The 25,686-nt window shown below is 48.6% G+C and overlaps 1 protein-coding gene across 10 annotated transcripts in view; it reads right to left on the bottom strand.

Moving 5' to 3' along the window:
* Positions 1-13,772: 13,772 nt before the first annotated feature.
* Positions 13,773-25,686, bottom strand: part of UBAP2 (ubiquitin associated protein 2) — a 186,256-nt gene continuing 174,342 nt past the window's right edge. For 9 of the 10 annotated variants that reach the window (XM_063957893.1, XM_063957859.1, XM_063957926.1 and 6 more), the window contains exon 28: positions 13,773-14,515. In XM_063957893.1, coding sequence (XP_063813963.1) covers positions 14,420-14,515 — 96 coding nt within the window. In that variant the 3' untranslated portion in view covers positions 13,773-14,419. The remainder of the gene's footprint in view (positions 14,516-25,686) is intronic. The other variant, XM_063957917.1, reaches the window with a different exon arrangement.

Genomic DNA, 25,686 nt, shown 5'->3' with positions numbered 1-25,686 from the left:
GACAACGTCCAGTAACTTGGAGTCCTCCAAGTCACTTGTAGCCGCAGGCACTACAATAGGCTGGTTCAGATGAAATGCTGACACCACCTTAGGGAGAAAATGCGGACGAGTCCGCAGTTCTGCCCTGTCCGAATGGAAAATCAGATATGGGCTTTTGTAAGATAAAGCTGCCAATTCTGACACTCTCCTGGCAGAAGCCAGGGCTAGAAGCATGGTCACTTTCCATGTGAGATATTTCAAATCCACCTTTTTTAGTGGTTCAAACCAATGAGATTTTAGGAAGTCCAAAACCACATTTAGATCCCACGGTGCCACTGGAGGCACCACAGGAGGCTGTATATGCAGCACTCCCTTAACAAAGGTCTGGACTTCAGGGACTGAAGCCAATTCTTTTTGAAAGGAAATCGACAGGGCCGAAATTTGAACCTTAATAGATCCCAATTTGAGACCCATTGACAATCCTGATTGCAGGAAATGTAGGAATCGACCCAGTTGAAATTCCTCCGTCGGAGCACTCCGATCTTCGCACCACGCAACATATTTTCGCCAAATTCGGTGATAATGTTGCACGGTTACTTCCTTCCTTGCTTTAATCAAAGTAGGAATGACTTCTTCCGGCATGCCTCTTTCCTTTAGGATCCGGCGTTCAACCGCCATGCCGTCAAACGCAGCCGCGGTAAGTCTTGAAACAGACAGGGACCCTGCTGAAGCAAGTCCCTCCTTAGAGGTAGAGGCCACGGATCTTCCGTGATCATCTCTTGAAGTTCCGGGTACCAAGTCCTCCTTGGCCAATCCGGAACCACTAGTATCGTTCTTACGCCTCTTTGCCGTATAATTCTCAATACTTTTGGTATGAGAGGCAGAGGAGGAAACACATACACCGACTGGTACACCCAAGGCGTTACCAGCGCGTCCACAGCTATTGCCTGCGGATCTCTTGACCTGGCGCAATACCTGTCCAGTTTTTTGTTGAGGCGAGACGCCATCATGTCCACCATTGGTCTTTCCCAACGGGTTACCAGCAAGTGGAAGACTTCTGGATGAAGTCCCCACTCTCCCGGGTGAAGATCGTGTCTGCTGAGGAAGTCTGCTTCCCAGTTGTCCACTCCCGGGATGAACACTGCTGACAGTGCTATCACATGATTCTCTGCCCAGCGAAGAATCCTTGCAGCTTCTGCCATTGCCCTCCTGCTTCTTGTGCCGCCCTGTCTGTTCACATGGGCGACTGCCGTGATGTTGTCCGACTGGATCAATACCGGTTTTCCCTGAAGCAGAGGTTCTGCCTGGTTTAGAGCATTGTATATTGCTCTTAGTTCCAGAATGTTTATGTGAAGAGACGTTTCCAGGCTCGTCCATACTCCCTGGAAGTTTCTTCCTTGTGTGACTGCTCCCCAGCCTCTCAGGCTGGCGTCCGTGGTCACCAGGATCCAATCCTGTATGCCGAATCTGCGGCCCTCCAATAGATGAGGACTCTGCAACCACCACAGAAGAGACACCCTTGTCCTTGGAGACAGGGTTATCCGTAGGTGCATCTGAAGATGCGACCCTGACCATTTGTCCAACAGATCCCTTTGGAAAATTCTTGCGTGGAATCTGCCGAACGGAATCGCTTCGTAAGAAGCCACCATTTTTCCCAGGACTCTTGTGCATTGATGTACAGACACCTTTCCTGGTTTTAGGAGGTTCCTGACAAGCTCGGATAACTCCTTGGCTTTTTCCTCCGGGAGAAAACCTTTTTCTGAACCGTGTCCAGAATCATCCCTAGGAACAGCAGACGAGTTGTCGGCATTAACTGGGATTTTGGAATATTCAGAATCCACCCGTGCTGTTTTAGCACTTCTTGAGACAGTGCTAATCCCATCTCTAGCTGTTCTCTGGACCTCGCCCTTATTAGGAGATCGTCCAAGTATGGGATAATTAATACGCCTTTTCTTCGAAGAAGAATCATCATCTCGGCCATTACCTTTGTAAAGATCCGAGGTGCCGTGGACAATCCGAACGGCAGCGTCTGAAACTGATAGTGACAGTTTTGTACAACGAACCTGAGGTACCCCTGGTGTGAGGGGTAAATTGGAACGTGGAGATACGCATCCTTGATGTCCAAGGATACCATAAAGTCCCCCTCTTCCAGGTTCGCTATCACTGCTCTGAGTGACTCCATTTTGAACTTGAACTTCTTTATGTACAGGTTCAAGGACTTCAGATTTAGAATAGGCCTTACCGAGCCATCCGGCTTCGGTACCACAAAAAGAGTGGAATAATACCCCTTCCCTTGTTGCAGAAGAGGTACCTTGACTATCACCTGCTGAGAGTACAGCTTGTGAATGGCTTCCAACACCGTCTCCCTTTCGGAGGGGGACGTTGGTAAAGCAGACCTCAGGAAACGGCGAGGTGGATCTGTCTCTAATTCCAACCTGTATCCCTGAGATATTATCTGCAGGATCCAGGGATCTACTTGCGAGTGAGCCCACTGCGCGCTGTAATTTTTGAGACGACCGCCCACCGTCCCCGAGTCCGCTTGAGAAGCCCCAGCGTCATGCTGAGGCTTTTGTAGAAGCCGGGGAGGGCTTCTGATCCTGGGAAGGAGCTGCGTGTTGCTGTCTCTTCCCTCGACCTTTGCCTCGTGGCAAATATGAATAGCCCTTTGCTCTCTTATTTTTAAAGGAACGAAAGGGCTGCGGTTGAAAAGTCGGTGCCTTTTTCTGTTGGGGAGTGACTTGAGGTAGAAAGGTGGATTTCCCGGCTGTAGCCGTGGCCACCAAATCTGATAGACCGACTCCAAATAACTCCTCCCCCTTATACGGCAAAACTTCCATATGCCGTTTTGAATCCGCATCGCCTGTCCACTGTCGCGTCCATAAAGCTCTTCTGGCCGAAATGGACATAGCACTTACCCGTGATGCCAGTGTGCATATATCCCTCTGTGCATCACGCATATAAAGAAATGCATCCTTTATTTGTTCTAACGACAGTAAAATATTGTCCCTGTCCAGGGTATCAATATTGTCAATCAGGGATTCTGACCAAACTACCCCCGCACTGCCCATCCAGGCAGTTGCTACAGCTGGTCGTAGTATAACACCTGCATGTGTGTATATACTTTTTTGGATATTTTCCATCCTCCTATCTGATGGATCTTTAAGTGCGGCCGTCTCAGGAGAGGGTAACGCCACTTGTTTAGATAAGCGTGTTAGCGCCTTGTCCACCCTAGGAGGTGTTTCCCAGCGCTCCCTAACCTCTGGCGGGAAAGGGTATAATGCCAATAATTTCTTTGAAATTATCAGCTTTTTATCAGGGGCAACCCACGCTTCATTACACACGTCATTTAGTTCTTCTGATTCAGGAAAAACTATAGGTAGTTTTTTCATACCCCACATAATACCCTGTTTAGTGGTACCTGTAGTATCAGCTAAATGTAACGCCTCCTTCATTGCCAAAATCATATAACGTGTGGCCCTACTGGAAAATACGGTTGATTCGTCACCGTCACCACTGGAGTCATCGCCTGTGTCTGGGTCTGTGTCGACCGACTGAGGCAAAGGGCGTTTCACAGCCCCTGACGGTGTTTGAGTCGCCTGGACAGGCACTAATTGATTGTCCGGCCGTCTCATGTCGTCAAACGACTGCTTTAGCGTGTTGACACTATCCCGTAGTTCCATAAATAAAGGCATCCATTCTGGTGTCGACCCCCTAGGAGGTGACATCCCCATATTTGGCAATTGCTCCGCCTCCACACCAATATCGTCCTCATACATGTCGACACACACGTACCGACACACAGCAGACACACAGGGAATGCTCCTAATGAAGACAGGACCCACTAGCCCTTTGGGGAGACAGAGGGAGAGTTTGCCAGCACACACCAAAAGCGCTATATATATATCAGGGATAGCCTTATAATAAGTGCTCCCCTATAGCTGCTTTGTTATATAAAAATATCGCCATAAATTTGCCCCCCCTCTCTGTTTTACCCTGTTTCTGTAGTGCAGTGCAGGGGAGAGACCTGGGAGCCGTCCTGACCAGCGGAGCTGTGAGAGGAAATGGCGCCGTGTGCTGAGGAGATAGGCCCCGCCCCTTTTCCGGTGGGCTCGTCTCCCGCTATTTTGAGAAATCAGGCAGGGGTTAAATATCTCCATATAGCCTCTAGGGCTATATGTGAGGTATTTTTAGCCTTTATAGGTACTCATTTGCCTCCCAGGGCGCCCCCCTCCCAGCGCCCTGCACCCTCAGTGACTGCCGTGTGAAGTGTGCTGAGAGGAAAATGGCGCACAGCTGCAGTGCTGTGCGCTACCTTTAGAAGACTGCAGGAGTCTTCAGCCGCCGATTCTGGACCTCTTCTGTCTTCAGCATCTGCAAGGGGGCCGGCGGCGCGGCTCCGGTGACCATCCAGGCTGTACCTGTGATCGTCCCTCTGGAGCTTGATGTCCAGTAGCCAAGAAGCCAATCCATCCTGCACGCAGGTGAGTTGACTCCTTCTCCCCTCAGTCCCTCGCTGCAGTGATCCTGTTGCCAGCAGGAATCACTGTAACATAAAAAACCTAGCTAAACTTTCTCTAAGCAGCTCTTTAGGAGAGCCACCTAGATTGCACCCTTCTCGGCCGGGCACAAAAATCTAACTGGAGTCTGGAGGAGGGTCATAGGGGGAGGAGCCAGTGCACACCACCTGATCGGAAAAGCTTTACTTTTTGTGCCCTGTCTCCTGCGGAGCCGCTATTCCCCATGGTCCTTTCAGGAACCCCAGCATCCACTAGGACGATAGAGAAAATCTGCGAGGTATAGAAAACCGTTTATCCGGATTCTTCCGTGTTTCCACTAACATCTTATTAAGAAATTCCGAAACAGGAAAACACATCGGAGATCTTTGTCGTTTAGTAAATACTTCATAATTTGTCAGAGGCTCCTCAGTTTCTGTAAACTTCAGAGACTGACGCACCGCTCTGATGAGATTATCAATGCCTGGGCTGTCAAAATCTTCACTATCTGACTGCTGGTCCACTTCGCCCTCCTCACCCTCATCTTGCGCAGTTAGGTCTGGCATAGAATCGTCAGAATGCAACATAGCAGAAACTGGTAAATCATAAGACAAATTAAATTTATCCCTTCTACCCAAAGTGGACTTGGACCTTTGGCAAGGCTGAGACCCCTCCGGTAGTTCTGGCGGTCTCACCCGAGACTCCGATCTTGCCGCTTCCCGCTCTTGTCGAGCGGCAGCCAATTCTGATTGCAACCCAGCCATGACATCTGTTAGCATAGCCCATGGAGGGTCCGGGGATGAAACCGGCTCTGAAATTGTATTCGTAACAGAATTCACAAAACATACTGTACTTGTGGTAGATCCATCCGGTAACACACTCTTACAGACCTTGCAGTGAAACTGCTTTTTAGATTTTGCTGGTGCCTTACTCATTATGCAGACCTACAATACAATATACAAAGACAGACAACTTGCACGACTCAGTAAAATTGTTACTACGGTGTGTGTAATATATATATATATATATATATATATATATATATATATATGGCCGCAGTGCAGTGCACGTGGCCAGTACTATATGAAATCTGATCCAAAATTCCCACTAACACCCCTGCGCCATCCGGTGGAGTAGAGATGTAGGACAGGAATGTTCTGGAATCACAAACAGGAAGAACAGGAAGCATGGTTAAAATGGCATCCATGCCATGCTTACACTAATGATCACAGTGCAGGTTATAAATTGTGTAATATAACCTGGAAACATGCTGTTTAAAACAAATCCTGTTAATAAAGGCTTAATATAGACTATACAATTCTTACAACCCATGCAGCCTTTTATGCTGCTATGGGTATTATACACTTCTCCCCCCCGTGCAGCTGCGCTGCATGTGAAGACTTCTCTACACCCCCCCCCCCCCCCCGTGCTGTGTACCGCTGTATATTCCAGCTGGGAGCGGGTACACTGAGCCGGGGAACTTTACAGGGAGCCGGGGCGCGGGTAGAGGGAGCCGGGGAGCGCACTCTATAGAGTCGTGGAGCGGTGGCTATGGAGCGACGGAAGTGCGGCCGGCGTACGGGGCTCTGTGCGGCGGGGCTGAGCGGCTCTGGCAGCCACTTAAAAGACTAACCAGCGGCGGTGCACTGTTAGCGTCGGGCGGCGCACATAAAGGAAAGTGTTCCCCACACAGCGGGGCGGCAGCGTGAGCTGACCGCCCCGTCCCACAACATACCTGGACGCCTGTGGTGAGGGGCTATGACGGGGCTTCTTCTGCAAGCTCCGTCCAGCCTTTCTTGCAGGTTGATCTGCACTTGTGTGTGAGGGTGCTCTGTAGTGAGGACCGACACGCCAGCAGCTGCTTGTAGCAGCTTCCACTATCCCGGACCCACGCCTTTTGGAAGGGGGAAGGGATATGTATAAAGTTTAGTAAAAATAAGAATTTACTTACCGATAATTCTATTTCTCGTAGTCCGTAGTGGATGCTGGGAACTCCGTAAGGACCATGGGGAATAGCGGCTCCGCAGGAGACTGGGCACAAAAAGAAAGCTTTAGGACTACCTGGTGTGCACTGGCTCCTCCCCCTATGACCCTCCTCCAAGCCTCAGTTAGGATACTGTGCCCGGACGAGCGTACACAATAAGGAAGGATTTTGAATCCCGGGTAAGACTCATACCAGCCACACCAATCACACCGTACAACTTGTGATATGAAACCCAGTTAACAGCATGATAACAGAGGAGCCTCTGAATAGATGGCTCACAACAAGAACCCGATTAGTTAACAATAACTATGTACAAGTATTGCAGACAATCCGCACTTGGGATGGGCGCCCAGCATCCACTACGGACTACGAGAAATAGAATTATCGGTAAGTAAATTCTTATTTTCTCTGACGTCCTAGTGGATGCTGGGAACTCCGTAAGGACCATGGGGATTATACCAAAGCTCCCAAACGGGCGGGAGAGTGCGGATGACTCTGCAGCACCGAATGAGAGAACTCCAGGTCCTCCTCAGCCAGGGTATCAAATTCATAGAATTTTGCAAACGTGTTTGCCCCTGACCAAGTAGCTGCTCTGCAAAGTTGTAAAGCCGAGACCCCTCGGGCAGCCGCCCAAGATGAGCCCACCTTCCTTGTGGAATGGGCTTTTATTGATTTAGGCTGCGGTCATCCTACCGCAGAATGCGCCAGCTGAATAGTGCTACAAATCCAGCGCGCAATAGACTGCTTAGAAGCAGGAGCACCCAGCTTGTTGGGTGCCATCAGGATAAACAGCGAGTCAGTTTTCCTGACTCCAACCGTCCTGGAAAAATAAAATTTTCAGGGCCCTGACTACGTCCAGCAACTTGGAATCCTCCAAGTCCCTAGTAGCCGCAGGCACCACAATAGGTTGGTTCAAGTGAAAACCTGAGACCACCTTTGGGAGAAACTGAGGACGAGTCCTCAACTCTGCCCTATCCATATAGAAAATCAGATAAGGCTTTTACATGACAAAGCCGCCAATTCTGACACACGCCTGGCCAAGGCCAACAGCATGACCACTTTCACGCGAGATACCTTAGCTCCATGGTTTTAAGTGGCTCAACCAATGCGACTTTAGGAAATTCAACACCACGTTGAGATCCAAAAAGTGCCACAGGAGGCACAAAAGGAGGCTGAATATGTAGTACTCCTTTAACCAAAGTCTGAACTTCAGGCAGTGAAGCCAGTTCTTTCTGGAAGAAAATCGACAGAGCCGAAATCTGGACCTTGATGGACCCCAATTTGAGGCCCAAACGTCACCCCTGCTTGCAGGAAGTGCAGGAATCGACATAGTTGAAATTCCTCCGTCGGGGCCTTCATGGCCTCCCACCAAGCAATAAATTTTCGCCAAACGCGGCGATAATGTCTTGCGGTGACATCCTTCCTGGCTATGATCAGGGTAGGGATGACTTCCTTCGGAATACCCTTTTCCTTTAGGATCCGGTGTTCTACCGCCATGCCATCAAACGCAGCCGCGGTAAGTCTTGGAACAGACAGGGTCCCTGCTGCAGCAGGTCTTGTCTAAGCGGCAGAGGCCAAGGGTCCTCTGCCAGCATCTCTTGAAGTTCCGGGTACCAAGCTCTTCATGGCCAATCCGGAACCCCGAGTATGGTTTTCACTCCTCGCCTTCTTATTATTCTCAGTACCTTGGGTATGAGAGGTAGAGGAGGAGACACATAAACCGACTGGTACACCCACGGTGTCACTAGAGCGTCCCCAGCGATCGCCTGAGGGTCCCTCGACCTGGCGCAATATCTTTTCAACTTCTTGTTGAGGCGGGACGCCATCATGTCCACCCGTGGTCATTCCCAACGGTTTACCCGCATTTGGAAAACTTCTGAATGAAGTCCCCATTCTCCTGGGTGTAGGTCGCCCATCGGAGAATCCTTGTGGCTTCTGCCATCGCCATCCTGCTTCTTGTGTCGCCCTGTCTGTTTACATGGGCGACCGCCGTGATGTCGTCTGATTGGATCAGTACCGGCTGGTTCTGAAGCAGGGGCCTTGCTTGGCTTAGGGCATTGTAAATGGCCCTTCGCTGCAGAATATTTATGTGAAGTGAAATCTCCTTGGAAATTTCTTCCCTGTGTGACTGCACCCCAGCCCCGAAGGCTGGCATCCGTGGTCACCAGGACCCAGTCCTGTATTCCGAATCTGCAGCCCTCTAGTAGATGAGCCCTCTGCAGCCACCACAGCAGCGACACCCTGTTTCTTGCTGACAGGGTTATCCGCTGTTGTATCTGTAGATGGGACCCGGACCATTAGTCCCACAGGTCCCACTGGAACGTCCTTGCGTGGAGTCTTCCGAAAGGAATTATGCTTCGTACGAAGCTACCATTTTCCCCAGGACGCGTGTGCATTGATGTACCGACACCTGTCCTGGTTATAGGATGTCTCTGACTAGAGATGACAACTCCTCGGCTTTTTCCACTGGAAGAAACACTCTTTTCTGGTCTGCGTTCAGAAACATTTCCAGGAACAGAAGACGTGTCGTCGGGACCAGCTGTGACTTTGGAATATTGAGAATCCAGTCGTGCTGTTGTAGCACTTCCCGAGAGAGTGCTACCCCCACTACCAACTGTTCTTTGGACCTCGCCTTTATCAGGAGATCGTCCAAGTACGGGATAATAAAAACTTCCTTCTTGCGAAGGAGTATCATCACTTCTGCCATTACCTAGGTAAAGACCTTCGGTGCCGTGGACAACTCCCCCGGCCGCGTCTGGAACTGATAGTGACAGTCCTGTACCACATATCTGAGGTACTCCTGGTGAGGAGGGTAAATGGGGACATGCATGTACGCATCCTTGATGTCCAGGGAGACCCTGTAATCCCCCTCGTCCAGGCTCGTAATATCCGCCCTGAGCGATTCCATCTTGAACTTGAATCTTCTGATATAAAAGTTCAAGTATTTTAATTTCAAAATGGGTCTCACCGAAACGTTTCGGTACCACAACCACTGTGGAATAGTAACCCCTTCCTTGCTGAAGGAGGGGCACCTTGACAATCACTTGTTGTGATTATAGTGTTGAATATCCACCAACACCGTCTCCCTGGCAGAGGGAGGTGCCGGTAAGGCAGATTTTAGGAAACGGCGGGGGGAAGAACGTCTCGAACTCCAGCCTGTACCCCTGAGATACTACTTGAAGGACCCAGGGATCCATGTGAGAGAGCCCACTGTCCACTGAAATTTCTGAGACGGGCCCCCACCGTACCCGAGTCCGCCTGAGCAGCCCCCGCACCATGCTGTGGACCTACCAGACGCAGGGAGGATTTCTGCTCTTGGGAACTAGCTGTGTGTTGCAGCTTTTTCCTCTACCTTTGCCTCTCGGCAGAAAGGATGAGCCTCTAGCCCTCTTGCTTTTCTGGGGCCGAAAGGACTGTACTTGATGATACGGTGCTTTCTTTTGTTGTGGGGTAGCCTGTGGCAAAAAAATCGATTTCCCAACAGTAGCTGTGGAAACGAGGTCTGAAAAACCATCCCCAAACAGTTTTACCCCCTTATAGGGCAACTTCCATGTGCCGATTCGAGTCGGCATCGCCTGACCATTGTCAAGTCCATAACCCCCGTCTGGCGGCAATGGACCTAGCGCTTATTTTTGATGCCAGCCGGCAAATATCCCTCTGTGCATCACGTATGTATAAGACCACGTCTATTTTCAGCAAAATATTGTCCCTATCCATAGTTATTTTCCGACAGGGAATCTGACCACGCAGCGGGAGCACTGCACATCCATGCCGAAGCAACGGCTGGTCGCAATATAATGCCCTAGTGTGTGACTATATCTTATAGGGTAACCTCCTGCTTTCTATCAGCAGGTCCCTTCAGGGCGGCCGTATCCGGAGACGGTAGTGCCACCTTTTCTGATAAGCGTGTAAGCGCTGTATCTACCCTATGGGGTGTTTCCCCGCGTGACCTATCCTCTGGCGGGAAAGGGTACGCTGCCAATAACCGTTTTAGAAATTATCAATTTCTTACCGGGGGAAGACCACTCTTCCTCACACACCTCATTTAATTTCTCAGATGCAGGAAAAACTACTAATAGTTTTCTCTCACCAAACACAATACCCTTTTATGTGGTACCTGGGGTATAATCATAAATGTGTAATACATTTTTCATTGCCTCAATCCTGTAACGGGTGGACCTATCTGGAGGGTACACCAGTCTCATCGACGTCGACACTGGAGTCAGTATCCGTGTCGACATCTGTGTCTGTTATCTGAGGTAGCGGGCGATTTTAGAGCCCCCCATGACATTTGAGACGCTGGAACAGGCACAAGCTGAGTAGCCGGCTGTTCTGTGTCGTCGACCTTTTATGTAAGGAGTTGACACTTTCACGTAATCTTTCCATAAGTTCAACCACACCGGTGTCGACCCCGCAGGGGGTGACAACATATTTACAGGCATTCGCTCCGCCTCCACCTCATTATCCTCCACATACCTGTCGACACAGCCGTACCGACACACAGCACACACACAGGGAATGCTCGGATAGAGGACAGGACCACACAAAGCCCTTTGGGGAGACAGAGGGAGAGTATGCCAGCACACACCAGGGCGCTATATATCACAGGGATAGCACCTATAAAAAGTGTTTTCCCTTATAGCTGCATATATATATGTATACTGCGCCTAAAATGTGCCCCCCCTCTCTTTTTAACCCTTTCTGTAGTGTATTAACTGCAGGGGAGAGCCAGGGAGCTTCCCTCCAACGGAGCTGTGAGGGAAAAATGGCGCCAGTGTGCTGAGGAGATAGCTCCGCCCCTTTTTCGCGGACTTTTCTCCCGCATTTTTATGGATTCTGGCAGGGGTTAATGTACATCCATATAGCCCTGGGGGTTATATGTGATGTATTTTTGCCAGCCAAGGTGTTAATATTGCTGCTCAGGGCGCCCCCCCCCCCGGCGCCCTGCACCCATCAGTGACCGCAGTGTGAGGTGTGCATGAGAGCAATGGCGCACAGCTGCAGTGCTGTGCGCTACCTTGATGAAGACTGATGTCTTATGCCGCCGATTTTCCGGACCTCTTCTTGCTTCTGGCTCTGTAAGGGGGCCGGCGGCGCGGCTCTGGGACCGGACTCCGAGGCTGGGCCTGTGTTCGATCCCTCTGGAGCTAATGGTGTCCAGTAGCCTAAGAAGCCCAAGCTGGCTGCAAGCAGGCAGGTTCGCTTCTTCTCCCCTTAGTCCCTCGATGCAGTGAGCCTGTTGCCAGCAGGTCTCACTGAAAATAAAAACCTAAAACTAACTTTTATCTAAGAAGCTCAGGAGAGCCCCCTAGATTGCACCCTGCTCGGTCGGGCACAAAAATCTAACTGAGGCTTGGAGGAGGGTCATAGGGGGAGGAGCCAGTGCACACCAGGTAGTCCTAAAGCTTTCTTTTTGTGCCCAGTCTCCTGCGGAGCCGCTATTCCCCATGGTCCTTACGGAGTTCCCAGCATCCACTAGGACGTCAGAGAAAATAAAATATTCAAAATAAGTGTGGGAGGTCCACACAACACATGTTGCTGCTGTGAGCACAGAAAAAACACTGAGGTACTCTGGGAATATGGAGGGGAGGAGAGTTACTAAATTTAAATATTCAGTGCCTTTTGTTCTGCTAAAGCCGTCCATATCCCCAAACACACAAGAGTACTCCAGTGACCTCTAGTGGATGAAAAAGAAAACCTGGTTAGGCAGCAGTGTTAACGGGTGTTCCAGGTCCTGTTCAAAGCATCAGGAGAGCCACATTCCAGGAGAGGTCATCTCCAAGCACCGACACTGCACCCGTGTGCAGTGCAAACAGCACTTACCTGAGAATATTCCGGGTTGGAGCCGAGGTATGGATGGAGTCTGTCCCAGGACGGATCTGCATTGGAAGTGTTAAGATCCCAGGTCAGACCCAGGACTTTGGTGTGAAAGGGGTATATAGTTGCCAATTTGGATTTACCTAGTTAGCCCAATTTCCATGATAAAGATGGCGGCCAGTACCCAAGTTACTAGTGGCTCTTAGTTTAGCGTCTGAGGTGCCCACCTTCAGCTTGTACAGTCAGAGAGATAAATGATAAGACATTACTCACATGGACACCAAATATAACACTAAGCCCGTTACAGAGACCGCTGCCGCATACCCAATCATAGTGTATCCTTCCATAGGACTATCCAGACATCAGGGATATCCCAAGCTTCAGAACAGGTGGGTAAATCTGACTGGTTTGGATATCCTTAATACCTGGCCTGTGAGCGGGCCAGGATTGGGAAACACTGTTCTATGGGGTATTGTTTAAATAGCTGTAGCTTACTTACCTGCATGTTTCAACCTACAAACGTAAAGCGGTACCAATACTTATTTGTGCAGCAAGCTTGTAAATGCTGCCACCTTCTAAACATCCCCCTAAGTCACAATAACCTGCCCCATCAGCAGTAATATCCGGGTAATCATTAGGGTGTGTTATAATATGCACGCTTGCAGGATCACCTACTCAGCAGTTATTACAGCTCCATCCGCCGGATGAGATTGTACCGTAGCGGCAAGTCACAATTTACTACTCAGGTGAAAGTGCAACGTCTTTCCCTCATTGGTTTAACATTGGGAGTATTTCTGCTGTGACGGAGTCATGCCCCGTTACCAATGTTACCTCCTCTGACACGCAATCTAGAGAAATGAAAATAAAGCCAGGTTCTCCAGATATAATTTTAGCTTCACAAGCTGCACCTTACTTACACAGGCGATTGTCCGGCAGTTCTCATATCAAAACAATTTGGTCACAAATGGCTCAACCTGCAGCTCCAGTCAGATGCGTTACTGGTCGGGGCACAGCGCCAAAGTTTGCCGACTCGCTCAGCTAATGATGAATGTAGAGTATATGCACCCTGCTCTGGTCTCGCAGGTGTAAAAAGCGTATCGGGGAAGTACTGTAAGACGGCGTATCACTTATTTAACAAAAGGCTGTACAGCTGAAACCCAATAACAAGTCTTCCGGTAGACCGTCCCTCTGGCTCTGCGATGTGAAACCTGTACAAATGATTATTTGTAATCTAGTTTTCCAGCAGCTTTAGGAGTTTGACATTTGCAGCTCTGTGCATTCGGGGTATTATTTAGTGTGGTGTTACCGGATCACGTCAGAGGAGCCTAATGAGAAATGATGACCCGCAGGGGAAGAGGTGGGATGTAGGAGGACCAAATATGCATGTGAAGAGTAGACGCCTTCCGGTACAACTAGACAAAGTTCAAAGTCCATGCAAAGTGCTCAAAAAAAAAATAATGAAAAATAAAAACTAATGAGAAAAAAAAAAAAATACAGGATTAACTGCAGATGATCCTTAGGTTTTATTTAAAATAAAAAAATAAAAATGTGACGTTATGATAGGGACAACGGACAGAAGTGTACGGGGACAACAGTTCTTTAATATAAACGTCCTGGTTCCAAATTAATTTCCCTTGATGAGTGATGGGAAAAAAAAAATATATATAATAAAATAAAGAGGGGGGAAAAAATAGACAGAAACCTAGTAATTAATCTGTCGGTAACATTTATCGGATTTAAATAAGAGGCTTTTCAGATTTTCTTTTTTCTTTTTTTAAAATGGCACTTTTCTTACAAACCAATGTGCGTAAAACAAAAAGAAAACTATATATATATTATATATTTTTGCACAGATGCAGGTGTTAGATTCAAATGCCCCCTTCAAAAAAAAAACAAGGACTGCAAAATGCAGAAAACCACATTTAGGCTCTATTACATTTACAAATACATACATAAATATATTACATACACCAGCAAACCAAAAGAAAGCGGGCAAGTGTCACACTAAGGATGTGTTCGCAGACTGTTCCCGCACAGACATTTTGGCTGATCACAGTTGTTTCTTCTGTAAAGTATTCAAATTGATGATGGTGGTGGGCTGGGAATGCGCACTAGCATACTCCTCCCTCTGTTGCTGTGAAATGCGTTAGTTTGTCCAGTATGGGGAACTGGCGTAGGCGGTCTTGTTTGCCTGAGTCTTCTGCTGCATGGAGTTCGCTTGGCTGCGCTGACCAGATCCACCCTGCAGTAGACAAGGAAGGTCTTCAGAAATTACTATGATCACAGGAGGTGAGAGACTGAGCTAGAAGAGAGAGAAGAGGAGGAGAGGAGAAAAGAGAAGAGGAAGAGAGGAGAAGAGAGAAGAGGAGGAGAGGAGAAAAGAGAAAGAGAGGAAAGGAAAAAATAGGATTTTGGTACTTACCAGGTAAATCCTTTTCTTTGAATCCATAGGGGGCACTGGAGTACTCTTGGGATATGGACGGCCTCCATAGGAACAGGGCACTGAATATTTAAATTTAGAACACTCCACCCCTCCATATCCCAGAGTACCTCAGTGTTTTTTACTGAGCCGAACAGGAGCTATAGAGAGGTTGACAATGGAGTATTACATAGAACATGACGGACAATGAAGTTGACACATAACGTTACTGACAACTAAACAGTTGACACCATAACCAGCACTTGCTAATTTGAACCAGTCGAAGAGAGTGTGTTACCATAAGATCCCCTGAACTTACCAGAAACCAGGTAAAACTGCTCTGGGTGGGCGTCCAGTGCCCCCTATGGATTCAAAGAAAAGGATTTACCTGGTAAGTACCAAAATCCTATTTTCTTGTTCATCCACCAGGGGTCACTGGAGTACTCTTGGGACGTACCAAAGCTTCCCCCTTGGGCGGGAGAGCTGTTTGGCACCTGTAACACTAGGCGGCCAAAGCTAGATGCTGATGCCGCAAACGTATCAAACTTGTAAAAGCGCACAAACGTGTGCACTGATGACCATGTAGCCGCACGGCAAAGCTGCGTCGTGGAAGCTCCACGACCAGCTGCCCATGAAGTTCCCACAGAACGTGTGGAATGAGCGGTTACTGATGTAGGCGGCTGTAACCTAGCATGAAGGTAAGCCTGACGTATAGTCAGTTTTATCCATCTGGATAAGGTCTGCTTAGACGCTGGCCAACCCATCTTGGCAGCATCATAGAGAACAAACAACGTATCCGTCTTATGAACTGTAGACGTTCGGGATACATAAACGCGTAATGAGCGTACCGCATCCAGAGTTCCAGAATGTCCTGTTAACACAGGAACTACTATTGGTTTATTGATGTGAAAAGATGACACTACCTTTGGTAAGAAAGCGGGATTCGTCCGAAGTTCCGCTCTGTCATCATGAAACACCAAATACGGTGGCTTGCATGACAAGGCACCCAAATCTGAAACACGCCTTGCCGAAGCTAAGGCTAGAAGAAAAATTGTTTTCCAAGTGAGAAACTTTATATCCACTTGCTGTAAGGGTTCGAAATATGAAGACTGTAAGAAATCTAAAACCAGATTCAAGTCCCATGGCGCAGTAGGTGGGATGAATGGAGGCTGTACTCTGAGGACACCTTGCAGAAAAGTGTGTACCGACGGCAATAGAGCCAATCGTCTTTGAAAATAAAGTGACAACGCAGATACCTGCACCCTTAGTGTAGATAAACGCAGTCCTCCATCTAACCCCGTCTGTAGAAATAACAAAAGACAGGATAACTTGAAAGATGATGTCGGAAACTTCCGAGCTTCACACCAACCTATATAGGCACGCCAAATTCTGTAATAATGAGCTGCCGTTACTGGCTTCCTAGCGCGTAACATGGTTGGTATAACCGATTCTGGAATGCCCTCTCTCCTTAAGAGTGCGGTCTCAATAGCAACCCCGTCAAACGCAGCTGCGCTAAATCGGGGGAAAGGAACGGACCCTGTTGTAACAAGTCCGGACGTAGTGGGAGCGGCCAAGGATCGTCTGCGAGTAATCCGCGGAGATCCGAGAACCAAGGCGCCACTAGTATGACTGTGACAGACTCTCTTTTGATCCGTTTTAGCACCAGAGGGAGCAGCGGAAACGGTGAAAACAGATACACTAGCCTGTACGGCCAAGCGATTGTGAGAGCATCCACCGCCACTGCCTTTGGATCTCTCGTTCTGGACACATACTGGGGCGTTTAGTGATTGTGGCGAGACGCCATCAGGTCCACTTGAGGGTAACCCCACCTCTGGACCAACATGTGAAACTTCTGGATTTAATGCCCATTCTCCTGGATGAAAATCCCGACGGCTGAGATAATCCGCCTCCCAGTTGTCCACTCCCGGAATGAACACTGCCGATAATATCACCTGGTGGTATTCTGCCCAATTGAGGATTCGAGCTACTTCCCGCATTGCCATGCGGCTTCTTGTTCCTCCTTGTTTGTTGATGTATGCGACGGCCGTCGCGTTGTCTGACTGCACTTGGACAGTCTGAGACCGAAGCATGTGTACTGCTTGTCGTAGCGCATTGTAAATTGCGCGGAGTTCCAGGACATTTATAGACCGCAATCTTTCGTGATCCGCCCAGAGACCCTGGAGCTGACAATTTTGAACTACAGCTCCCCAACCTCTGAGACTCGCGTCCGTCGTTAGAATTATCCAATTCCAGCCGCCGAACAGTTTCCCTGCGGTTAAATTGTGTACCTTGAGCCACCAGAGTAGAGACACCCTTGCCCTTAGCGACAACCTCACCCTGTGGTGAATCTGCAGATGCGAGCCCGACCACTGTGCGAGCACATCCAGTTGAAATGGACGTGAGTGAAATCTTCCGAACTGAAGAGCTTCGAAAGCCGCCACCATTGTTCCTAAGAGGCGAATGCACAAATGTACCGAGACTGTGCGTGGCTTGAGCACTAATTGTACCAGATGGCGAATAATCTGTACTTTCTGTTGTGGTAGGTAAATTCTTTGATTTACCGTATCGAGAATCATACCTAGGAACTGAAGTCGTTGAGACGGAATTATTTCTTGAAGTTGACAATCCAACCATGGTGAACCAGTACCTTGTACGTTAGCAGCGCATGTTTGAGAAGCATCTGTTGAGACGGGGCTTTGATGAGCAGATCGTCTAAGTACGGAACTATTGTCACTCCCAGGGATCTGAGATGAACTATCATCACAGACATCACTTTGGTGAATACCCGAGGCGCTGACGAAAGGCCAAACGGTAGAGCCTGAAACTGGTAATGGTTCTGGCGTATTGCAAACCGCAAGAACCTCTGATGAGGTTGCCAAATCAGAATGTGTAAGTACGCATCCTTGAGATCTAGCGCAATCATGAATTCCTGTGGCTCTAAACCTGCAATTACTGAGCGCAGAGATTCCATCTTGAATCTGTAGTAAGTGATGTACCGATTGAGACCCTTTAAGTTCAATATTGGCCTGACTGAGCCATCCGGCTTCGGTACCACAAACAGACTGGAATAATAACCCTGACCCTGTTGGTGTACAGGGACCGAAATCAAAACTGCTGAATCCAGTAGGGACTGAATGGCAATTTGCAGAACCGCCCTCTTGTCGTCCGAGAGAGGTAGTCCTGTCTTGAAAAACCGCAGTGGCGGAAGACAGTCGAACTCGATTTTGTAACCTCTTAACACTAAATTGCGGATCCACCCATCCGCGGATGTCTGGAACCACGCCAAATGGAACGTCTGAAGGCGTGCTCCCACAATCGGAGAACCGAGATGGGCTGGGCTGGTAGCCCGTCATGCCACTGGCTTGTCGGTGACCTTAGCGTCCTGACGACTTGTGTTGGTTTGTTGGAAACCACGTCCTCGACCCCGTCTACCAGGCGTGGCTGTTCCTCTGCCACGTCCGCGAAAGGATTGAGGTCTTAAGGATTTGAACGCAGGTCCAGAGTATCTCCGTCTTGGTACCGTTGGAGGCAATGGTAAGAAAACCGACTTTCCTCCCGTGGCCTCAGAAATCCATTTGTCCAATTCAGGACCAAACAACTTCTCGCCACCGTAAGGTAACGCCTCTATACCTCTTTTGACCTCTGCCTCCGCTTGCCAAGAACGCAGCCAGAGAGCTCGTCGTACTGTAACCAGTGACGATGAAATGCGAGAAGTGAGCTGACAGACGTCAGTAGAAGCTGTACATAGATACTCCGCAGCCTCACACATTTGATCAGCAAGAAGTATAAGGTGATCGTCATGTAGGGCAGACTTGAGTTCTGTTATCCATACTATGAGCGCCTTAGTGACCCAGATGCCAACCAACCCAGGTCTCAGCAGCACTCCTGCTGCTATATACATGGACTTTAGCATAGTTTCTATTTTGCGGTCTGAAGGGTCTTTAAGCGTAGTAGCAGTTGGCACTGGTATGGTTAATTTCTTTGTAAGTTTCGACACCGACGAATCAACCATTGGTGGATTCTCCCATGTACATGTCACAGAGTCTGGAAACGGGTAACTAGACTTAAATCTGCGAGGTATAGAAAACCGTTTATCTGGATTCTGTCGTGTTTCTACTAACATCTTATTAAGAAACTCCGAAACAGGAAAACACATTGGAGTTCTCTGTCGTTTAGTAAATACGACTTCATCATTTCTCAGAGGCTCCTCAGTTTCTGTAAACTTCAGAGACTGACGCACCGCTCTGATGAGATTATCAATGCCTGAGCTGTTAAAATCATCACTATCTGACTCCACTTCGCCCTCCTCACCCTCATCTTGTGCCGTGAAGTCTGGCACGGAATCGTCAGAATGCAACATAGCCGAAACAGGTAATTCATAAGACATTTGAAATTTATCCCGTCTACCCAAAATGGATTTGGACAATTCGCAAGGCTGAGGACGCCTCCGGTAGTTCTGGCGGTCTCACCCTAGACTCAGATCTTGCCGCTTCCCGCTCTTGTCGAGCGGCGGTCAATTCTGATTGCAACCCAGCCAGTACATTGGCTAGCATTTCCCATGGAGGGTCCAGGGAGGAAACCGGCTTTAAAACCGGAGCAGAAATTGTATTCGTAACCGAATCCACAAAACAAACTGTACATGCGGTAGATCCATCCGGTAACACACTGCTACAGACCTTGCAGTGATGCTTTTTAATTTTTGCTGGTGCCTTACTCATTATGGAGACAGACAATACAATACCCAAAAACAGACACTTGCACGACTCAGTAAAATAGTACTAAGGTGTCTCTATATAAAGATATATATATCTGGCCAAGTGCAGTACACGTGGCCAGTACTATGAAATGTGATACCAAATTCCCACTAACACCCCTGCGCCTCCGGTGGAGTAGAGATGTAGTACTGGAACGTTCTGGAATCACAACAGGAAGACAAAGGAAGCATGGTTAAAATGGCTGCCATGCTTAAACTTATAGTCACAGTACAGGTTATAATCTTTAAAACTGATATATAACCCTGTATGAAAATCCTGTGTATATCATCCCTGCAGCCTAGCATACTGCTGCTGCTTGTCCCCCCTCGTGCCGCTGCTTGTCCCCCCTCGTCTGCTTGCAGCCTGTAATGCCCTCCCCCCCCACCCCCCTGTATGCTCCGTTGCGGAGGCAGTATGCGGGGCGGGCAGCGTTAGTGTGGGGCGGCCAGCGGGAGCCGGGTAGCGGGACGCGCTGGAAACAGACAGCGGGACGTGGGGAGCGCGGTCCTTTGAAGCGGCTCTGAGCAGCGGCGGCGGCCGGGCTGTATAGGGATCCAAGCGGCCAGTAGTATGGTGCGCCAGCGTGTTAAAGAAAACATTGTCCCCACACAGCGGGGCGACAGCGTGAGCTGACCGCCCCGACCTACATACCTGGACTCCTGTGGTGAGGCTCCGACGGGGCTTCTCTGTAAGCAACGGCCAGCCTTTCTGCAGAATGTCTGCTCTGGCTGTGAGGGTGCTCTTTTGGTGAGGACCGACACGCCACAGCTGCTTGTAGCAGCTTGCACTATCCCTGACCCTGGCCTTTTGGAAGGGGGAAAGGGATGTGTATGAAAAAAGAAAAAATATTAACTAAAAAAAATAAAAATATTCAAAATAATTGTGGACTAAGCCACATAAGCCTGTTGCTACTTGAGCACAGAAAAAACACTGAGGTACTCTGGGATATGGAAGGGTGGAGTGTTCTAAATTTAAATATTCAGTGCCCTGTTCCTATGGAGGCCGTCCATATCCCAAGAGTACTCCAGTGACCCCTAGTGGATGAAAAAGAAAAGGAGGAAACCACTGGTCGTACGCATAACTACAAGACATAATAAAGTGGCTTGGACCTGTACCTATTTAGTGTAGGACCACAGACCCATCTTTCAGCAGTCACCACCCATGGCAGATATTATGGACAACCTCACGGCAGTTTGGCCACATTGATACAAAATCTAATTTTTATTAAAAATGATACTCTTATCCTCCAGTTTATTTTCTCTTTACATTTCTGTTCATTTGGTTACTCTTAAGGCGACAAACACTGTAATTCATAGTCTTCTCCAAAGCACTGTCAGCTTTTCTGCCTAGAATTTCATTGCCTCAACCATTAGAAAATACAACAGGACTCCCTCACCAGCCAGACTAAAATAAGATTTTAAACCTACCGGTAAATCAATTTCTCCTAGTCCGTAGAGGATGCTGGGGACTCCGTAAGGACCATGGGGTATAGACGGGCTCCGCAGGAGATATGGCACCTAAAAAGAACTTTGACTATGGGTGTGCACTGGCTCCTCCCACTATGCCCCTCCTCCAGACCTCAGTTAGAGAACTGTGCCCAGAGGAGATGGACAATACAAGGCAGGATTTAGCAATCCAAGGGCAAGATTCATACCAGCCCACACCAATCATACCATGTAACCTGGAACATACATAACCAGTTAACAGTATGAACAAACTACAGTAACGGTCCAAGACCGATGTCAACTGTAACATAACCCTTATGTAAGCAACAACTATATACAAGTCTTGCAGAGTTTCCGCACTGGGACGGGCGCCCAGCATCCTCTACGGACTAGGAGAAATAGATTTACCGGTAGGTTTAAAATCTTATTTTCTCTTACGTCCTAGAGGATGCTGGGGACTCCGTAAGGACCATGGGGTTTATACCAAAGCATCCAATCGGGCGGGAGAGCGCGTATGACTCTGCAGCACCGACTGAGCAAACGCTAGGTCCTCATCAGCCAGGGTATCAAACTTGTAGAATTTAGCAAAAGTGTTTGACCCCGACCAAGTCGCCGCTCGGCAAAGTTGTAAAGCCGAGACGCCTCGGGCAGCCGCCCAAGAAGAGCCCACCTTCCTAGTGGAATGGGCCTTAACCGAATTTGGTACCGGCAATCCAGCCGTAGAGTGAGCCTGCTGAATTGTATTACAGATCCAGCGAGCAATAGTCTGCTTCGTAGCAGGAGTGCCAATCTTATTGGCCGCATACAGGATAAACAGAGCCTCTGTTTTCCTAATTCTAGCCGTCCTGGCTACATACATTTTTAAGGCCCTGACTACGTCCAGGGATCTGGAATCCTCCAGGTCACTTGTAGCCACAGGGACCACAATAGGTTGATTCATATGGAACGAAGAAACCACTTTAGGCAAAAATTGCGGACGTGTCCTCAATTCAGCTCGATCCACATGAAAAATCAAGTAGGGGCTCTTGTGTGACAAAGCCGCCAATTCTGACACTCGCCTTGCTGATGCTAAGGCCAACAACATGACCACCTTCCAGGTAAGAAATTTCAACTCAACCTTGTTAAGCGGTTCAAACCAGTGTGATTTTAGGAACTGCAACACCACGTTCAGGTCCCATGGTGCCACTGGAGGCACAAAAGTGGGCTGGATGTGCAGCACTCCCTTTACAAATGTCTGGACTTCTAGAAAAGAAGCCAATTCCTTCTGAAAGAAAATCGAGGGGGCCAAAATCTGTACCTTAACAGAGCCTAATTTCAGGCCCATATCCACTCCTGTCTGTAGGAAGTGGAGAAGACGACCCAGATGAAAAATAAGAATTTACTTACCGATAATTCTATTTCTCATAGTCCGTAGTGGATGCTGGGGACTCCGTCAGGACCATGGGGATAGCGGCTCCGCAGGAGACAGGGCACATCTAAAGAAAGCTTTTAGGATCACATGGTGTGTACTGGCTCCTCCCCCCATGACCCTCCTCCAAGCCTCAGTTAGGTACTGTGCCCGGACGAGCGTACACAATAAGGAAGGATCTTGAATCCCGGGTAAGACTCATACCAGCCACACCAATCACACCGTACAACTTGTGATTTGAACCCAGTTAACAGTATGATAACAATGAAGTAGCCTCTAAAAAAGATGGCTCACAACAATAATAACCCGATTTTTTTGTAACAATAACTATGTACAAGTAATGCAGACAATCCGCACTTGGGATGGGCGCCCAGCATCCACTACGGACTATGAGAAATAGAATTATCGGTAAGTAAATTCTTATTTTCTCTAACGTCCTAGTGGATGCTGGGGACTCCGTCAGGACCATGGGGATTATACCAAAGCTCCCAAACGGGCGGGAGAGTGCGGATGACTCTGCAGCACCGAATGAGAGAACTCCAGGTCCTCCTTAGCCAGAGTATCAAATTTGTAAAATTTTACAAACGTGTTCTCCCCTGACCACGTAGCTGCTCGGCAAAGTTGTAATGCCGAGACCCCTCGGGCAGCCGCCCAAGATGAGCCCACCTTCCTTGTGGAGTGGGCCTTTACAGATTTAGGCTGTGGCAGGCCTGCCACAGAATGTGCAAGTTGGATTGTGCTACAGATCCAACGCGCAATCGTCTGCTTAGACGCAGGAGCACCCAGCTTGTTGGGTGCATACAATATAAACAACGAGTCAGATTTTCTGACTCCAGCTGTCCTTGAAATATATATTTTTAATGTTCTGACAACGTCCAGTAACTTGGAGTCCTCCAAGTCGCTAGTAGCCGCAGGCACCACAATAGGCTGGTTCAAGTGAAAAGCCGAAACCACCTTAGGGAGAAAATGAGGACGTGTCCGCAGTTCTGCCCTGTCCGAATGGAAAATCAGATATGGGCTTTTGTACGATAAAGCCGCCAACTCTGAAACTCTCCTGGCTGAAGCCAGGGCCAGTAGCATGGTTACTTTCCATGTAAGATACTTCAAATCTACAGATTTGAGAGGCTCAAACCAATGAGATTTGAGAAAATCCAAAACTACGTTTAGATCCCACGGTGCCACTGGGGGCACAATCGGGGGCTGTATATGTAGTACACCCTTGACAAAAGTTTGTACTTCAGGCACTGAAGCCAATTCCTTCTGGAAGAAGATTGATAAGGCCGAAATTTGAACTTTAATAGACCCCAATTTGAGGCCCATAGACAATCCTGCCTGCAGGAAATGTAAGAATCGACCCAATTGAAATTCTTCCGTTGGGGCCTTCTTGGCTTCACACCACGCAACATATTTTCTCCAAATGCGGTGATAATGTTGTGCGGTCACTTCCTTCCTAGCCTTAATCAAGGTAGGAATAACTTCCTCTGGAATGCCCTTTTCTTTTAGAATCCGGCGTTCAACCGCCATGCCGTCAAACGCAGTCGCGGTAAGTCTTGGAACATACAAGGTCCCTGCTGAAGCAGATCCCTTCTTAGAGGTAGGAGCTACGGATCCTCCGTGAGCATCTCTTGAAGTTCCGGATACCAAGTTCTTCTTGGCCAATCCGGAGCCACTAGTATTGTTCTTACTCCCCTTTTCCGAATAATTCTCAGTACCTTTGGTATGAGAGGCAGAGGAGGAAACACATACACTGACTGGTACACCCATGGTGTTACCAGAGCGTCCACAGCTATTGCCTGAGGGTCTCTTGACCTGGCGCAATATCTGTCCAGTTTTTTGTTGAGGCGAGACGCCATCATATCCACCTTTGGTTTTTCCCAAACGGTTCACAATCATGTGGAAAACTTCCGGATGAAGTCCCCACTCTCCCGGGTGAAGGTCGTGTCTGCTGAGGAAGTCTGCTTCCCAGTTGTCCACTCCCGGGATGAACACTGCTGACAGTGCTATGACATGATTTTCCGCCCAGCGAAGAATCCTTGCAGCTTCTGTCATTGCTCTTCTGCTTCTCGTGCCGCCTTGTCTGTTTACGTGGGCGACTGCCGTGATGTTGTCCGACTGGATCAACACCGGCTGACCCTGAAGCAGCGGTTTTGCCAAGCTTAGAGCATTGTATATCGCTCTTAGCTCCAGTATATTTATGTGAAGAGACGTCTCCAGGTCTGACCATACACCCTGGAAGTTTCTTCCCTGTGTGACTGCTCCCCAGCCCCGTAGGCTGGCATCCGTAGTCACCAGGACCCAGTCCTGTATGCCGAACCTGCGGCCCTCTAACAGATGGGCACTCTGCAACCACCACAGGAGAGACAACCTTGTTCTTGGTGACAGTGTTATCCGCTGATGCATGTGCAGATGCGATCCGGACCATTTGTCCAGCAGATCCCACTGAAATGTTCGTGCATGGAATCTGCCGAATGGAATTGCTTCGTAAGAAGCCACCATCTTTCCCAGGACTCTTGTGCATTGATGTACTGACACAGTTCCTGGTTTTAGGAGGTTCCTGACCAGTTCGGATAACTCCCTTGCTTTCTCCTCCGGGAGAAACACCTTTTTCTGAACCGTGTCCAGAATCATTCCCAGGAACAGCAGACGTGTTGTCGGGGTCAATTGAGATTTTGGAAGATTCAGAATCCACCCGTGTTGCTGAAGCACTACTTGGGTTAGTGCTACACCGACTTCCAGCTGTTCTCTGGACTTTGCCCTTATCAGGAGATCGTCCAAGTAAGGGATAATTAATACGCCTTTTCTTCGTAGAAGAACCATCATTTCGGTCATTACCTTGGTAAAGACCCGAGGGGCCGTGGACAAACCAAACGGCAGCGTTTGAAACTGATAATGACAGTCTTGTATCACGAACCTGAGATACCCTTGGTGTGAGGGGTAAATTGGGACATGCAGATAAGCATCTTTTATGTCCAGGGACACCATGAAGTCCCCTTCTTCCAGATTCGCTATCACTGCTCTGAGTGACTCCATCTTGAACTTGAATTTCTGTATGTACAGGTTCAAGGATTTCAGATTTAGAATAGGTCTTACCGAACCGTCCGGCTTCGGTACCACAAATAGTGTGGAATAATACCCCTTTCCCTGTTGTAGGAGGGGTACCTTGACTATCACCTGCTGAGAATACAGCTTGTGAATGGCTTCCAATACCGTCGTCCTTTCTGAGGGAGACGTTGGTAAAGCAGACTTTAGGAACCGGCGAGGGGGAGACCTTTCGAACTCCAACATGTAACCCTGAGATACTATCTGCAGGATCCACGGGTCCACCTGTGAGCGAGCCCACTGATTGCTGAAAATCTTTAGTCGACCCCCCACCGCTCCTGAGTCCGC

The sequence above is a fragment of the Pseudophryne corroboree genome, chromosome 1 (assembly GCF_028390025.1).
Source record: "Pseudophryne corroboree isolate aPseCor3 chromosome 1, aPseCor3.hap2, whole genome shotgun sequence".
NCBI classification, from domain to species: Eukaryota; Metazoa; Chordata; class Amphibia; order Anura; family Myobatrachidae; genus Pseudophryne; species Pseudophryne corroboree.
This window is presented reverse-complemented; position numbering and strand designations above follow the sequence as displayed.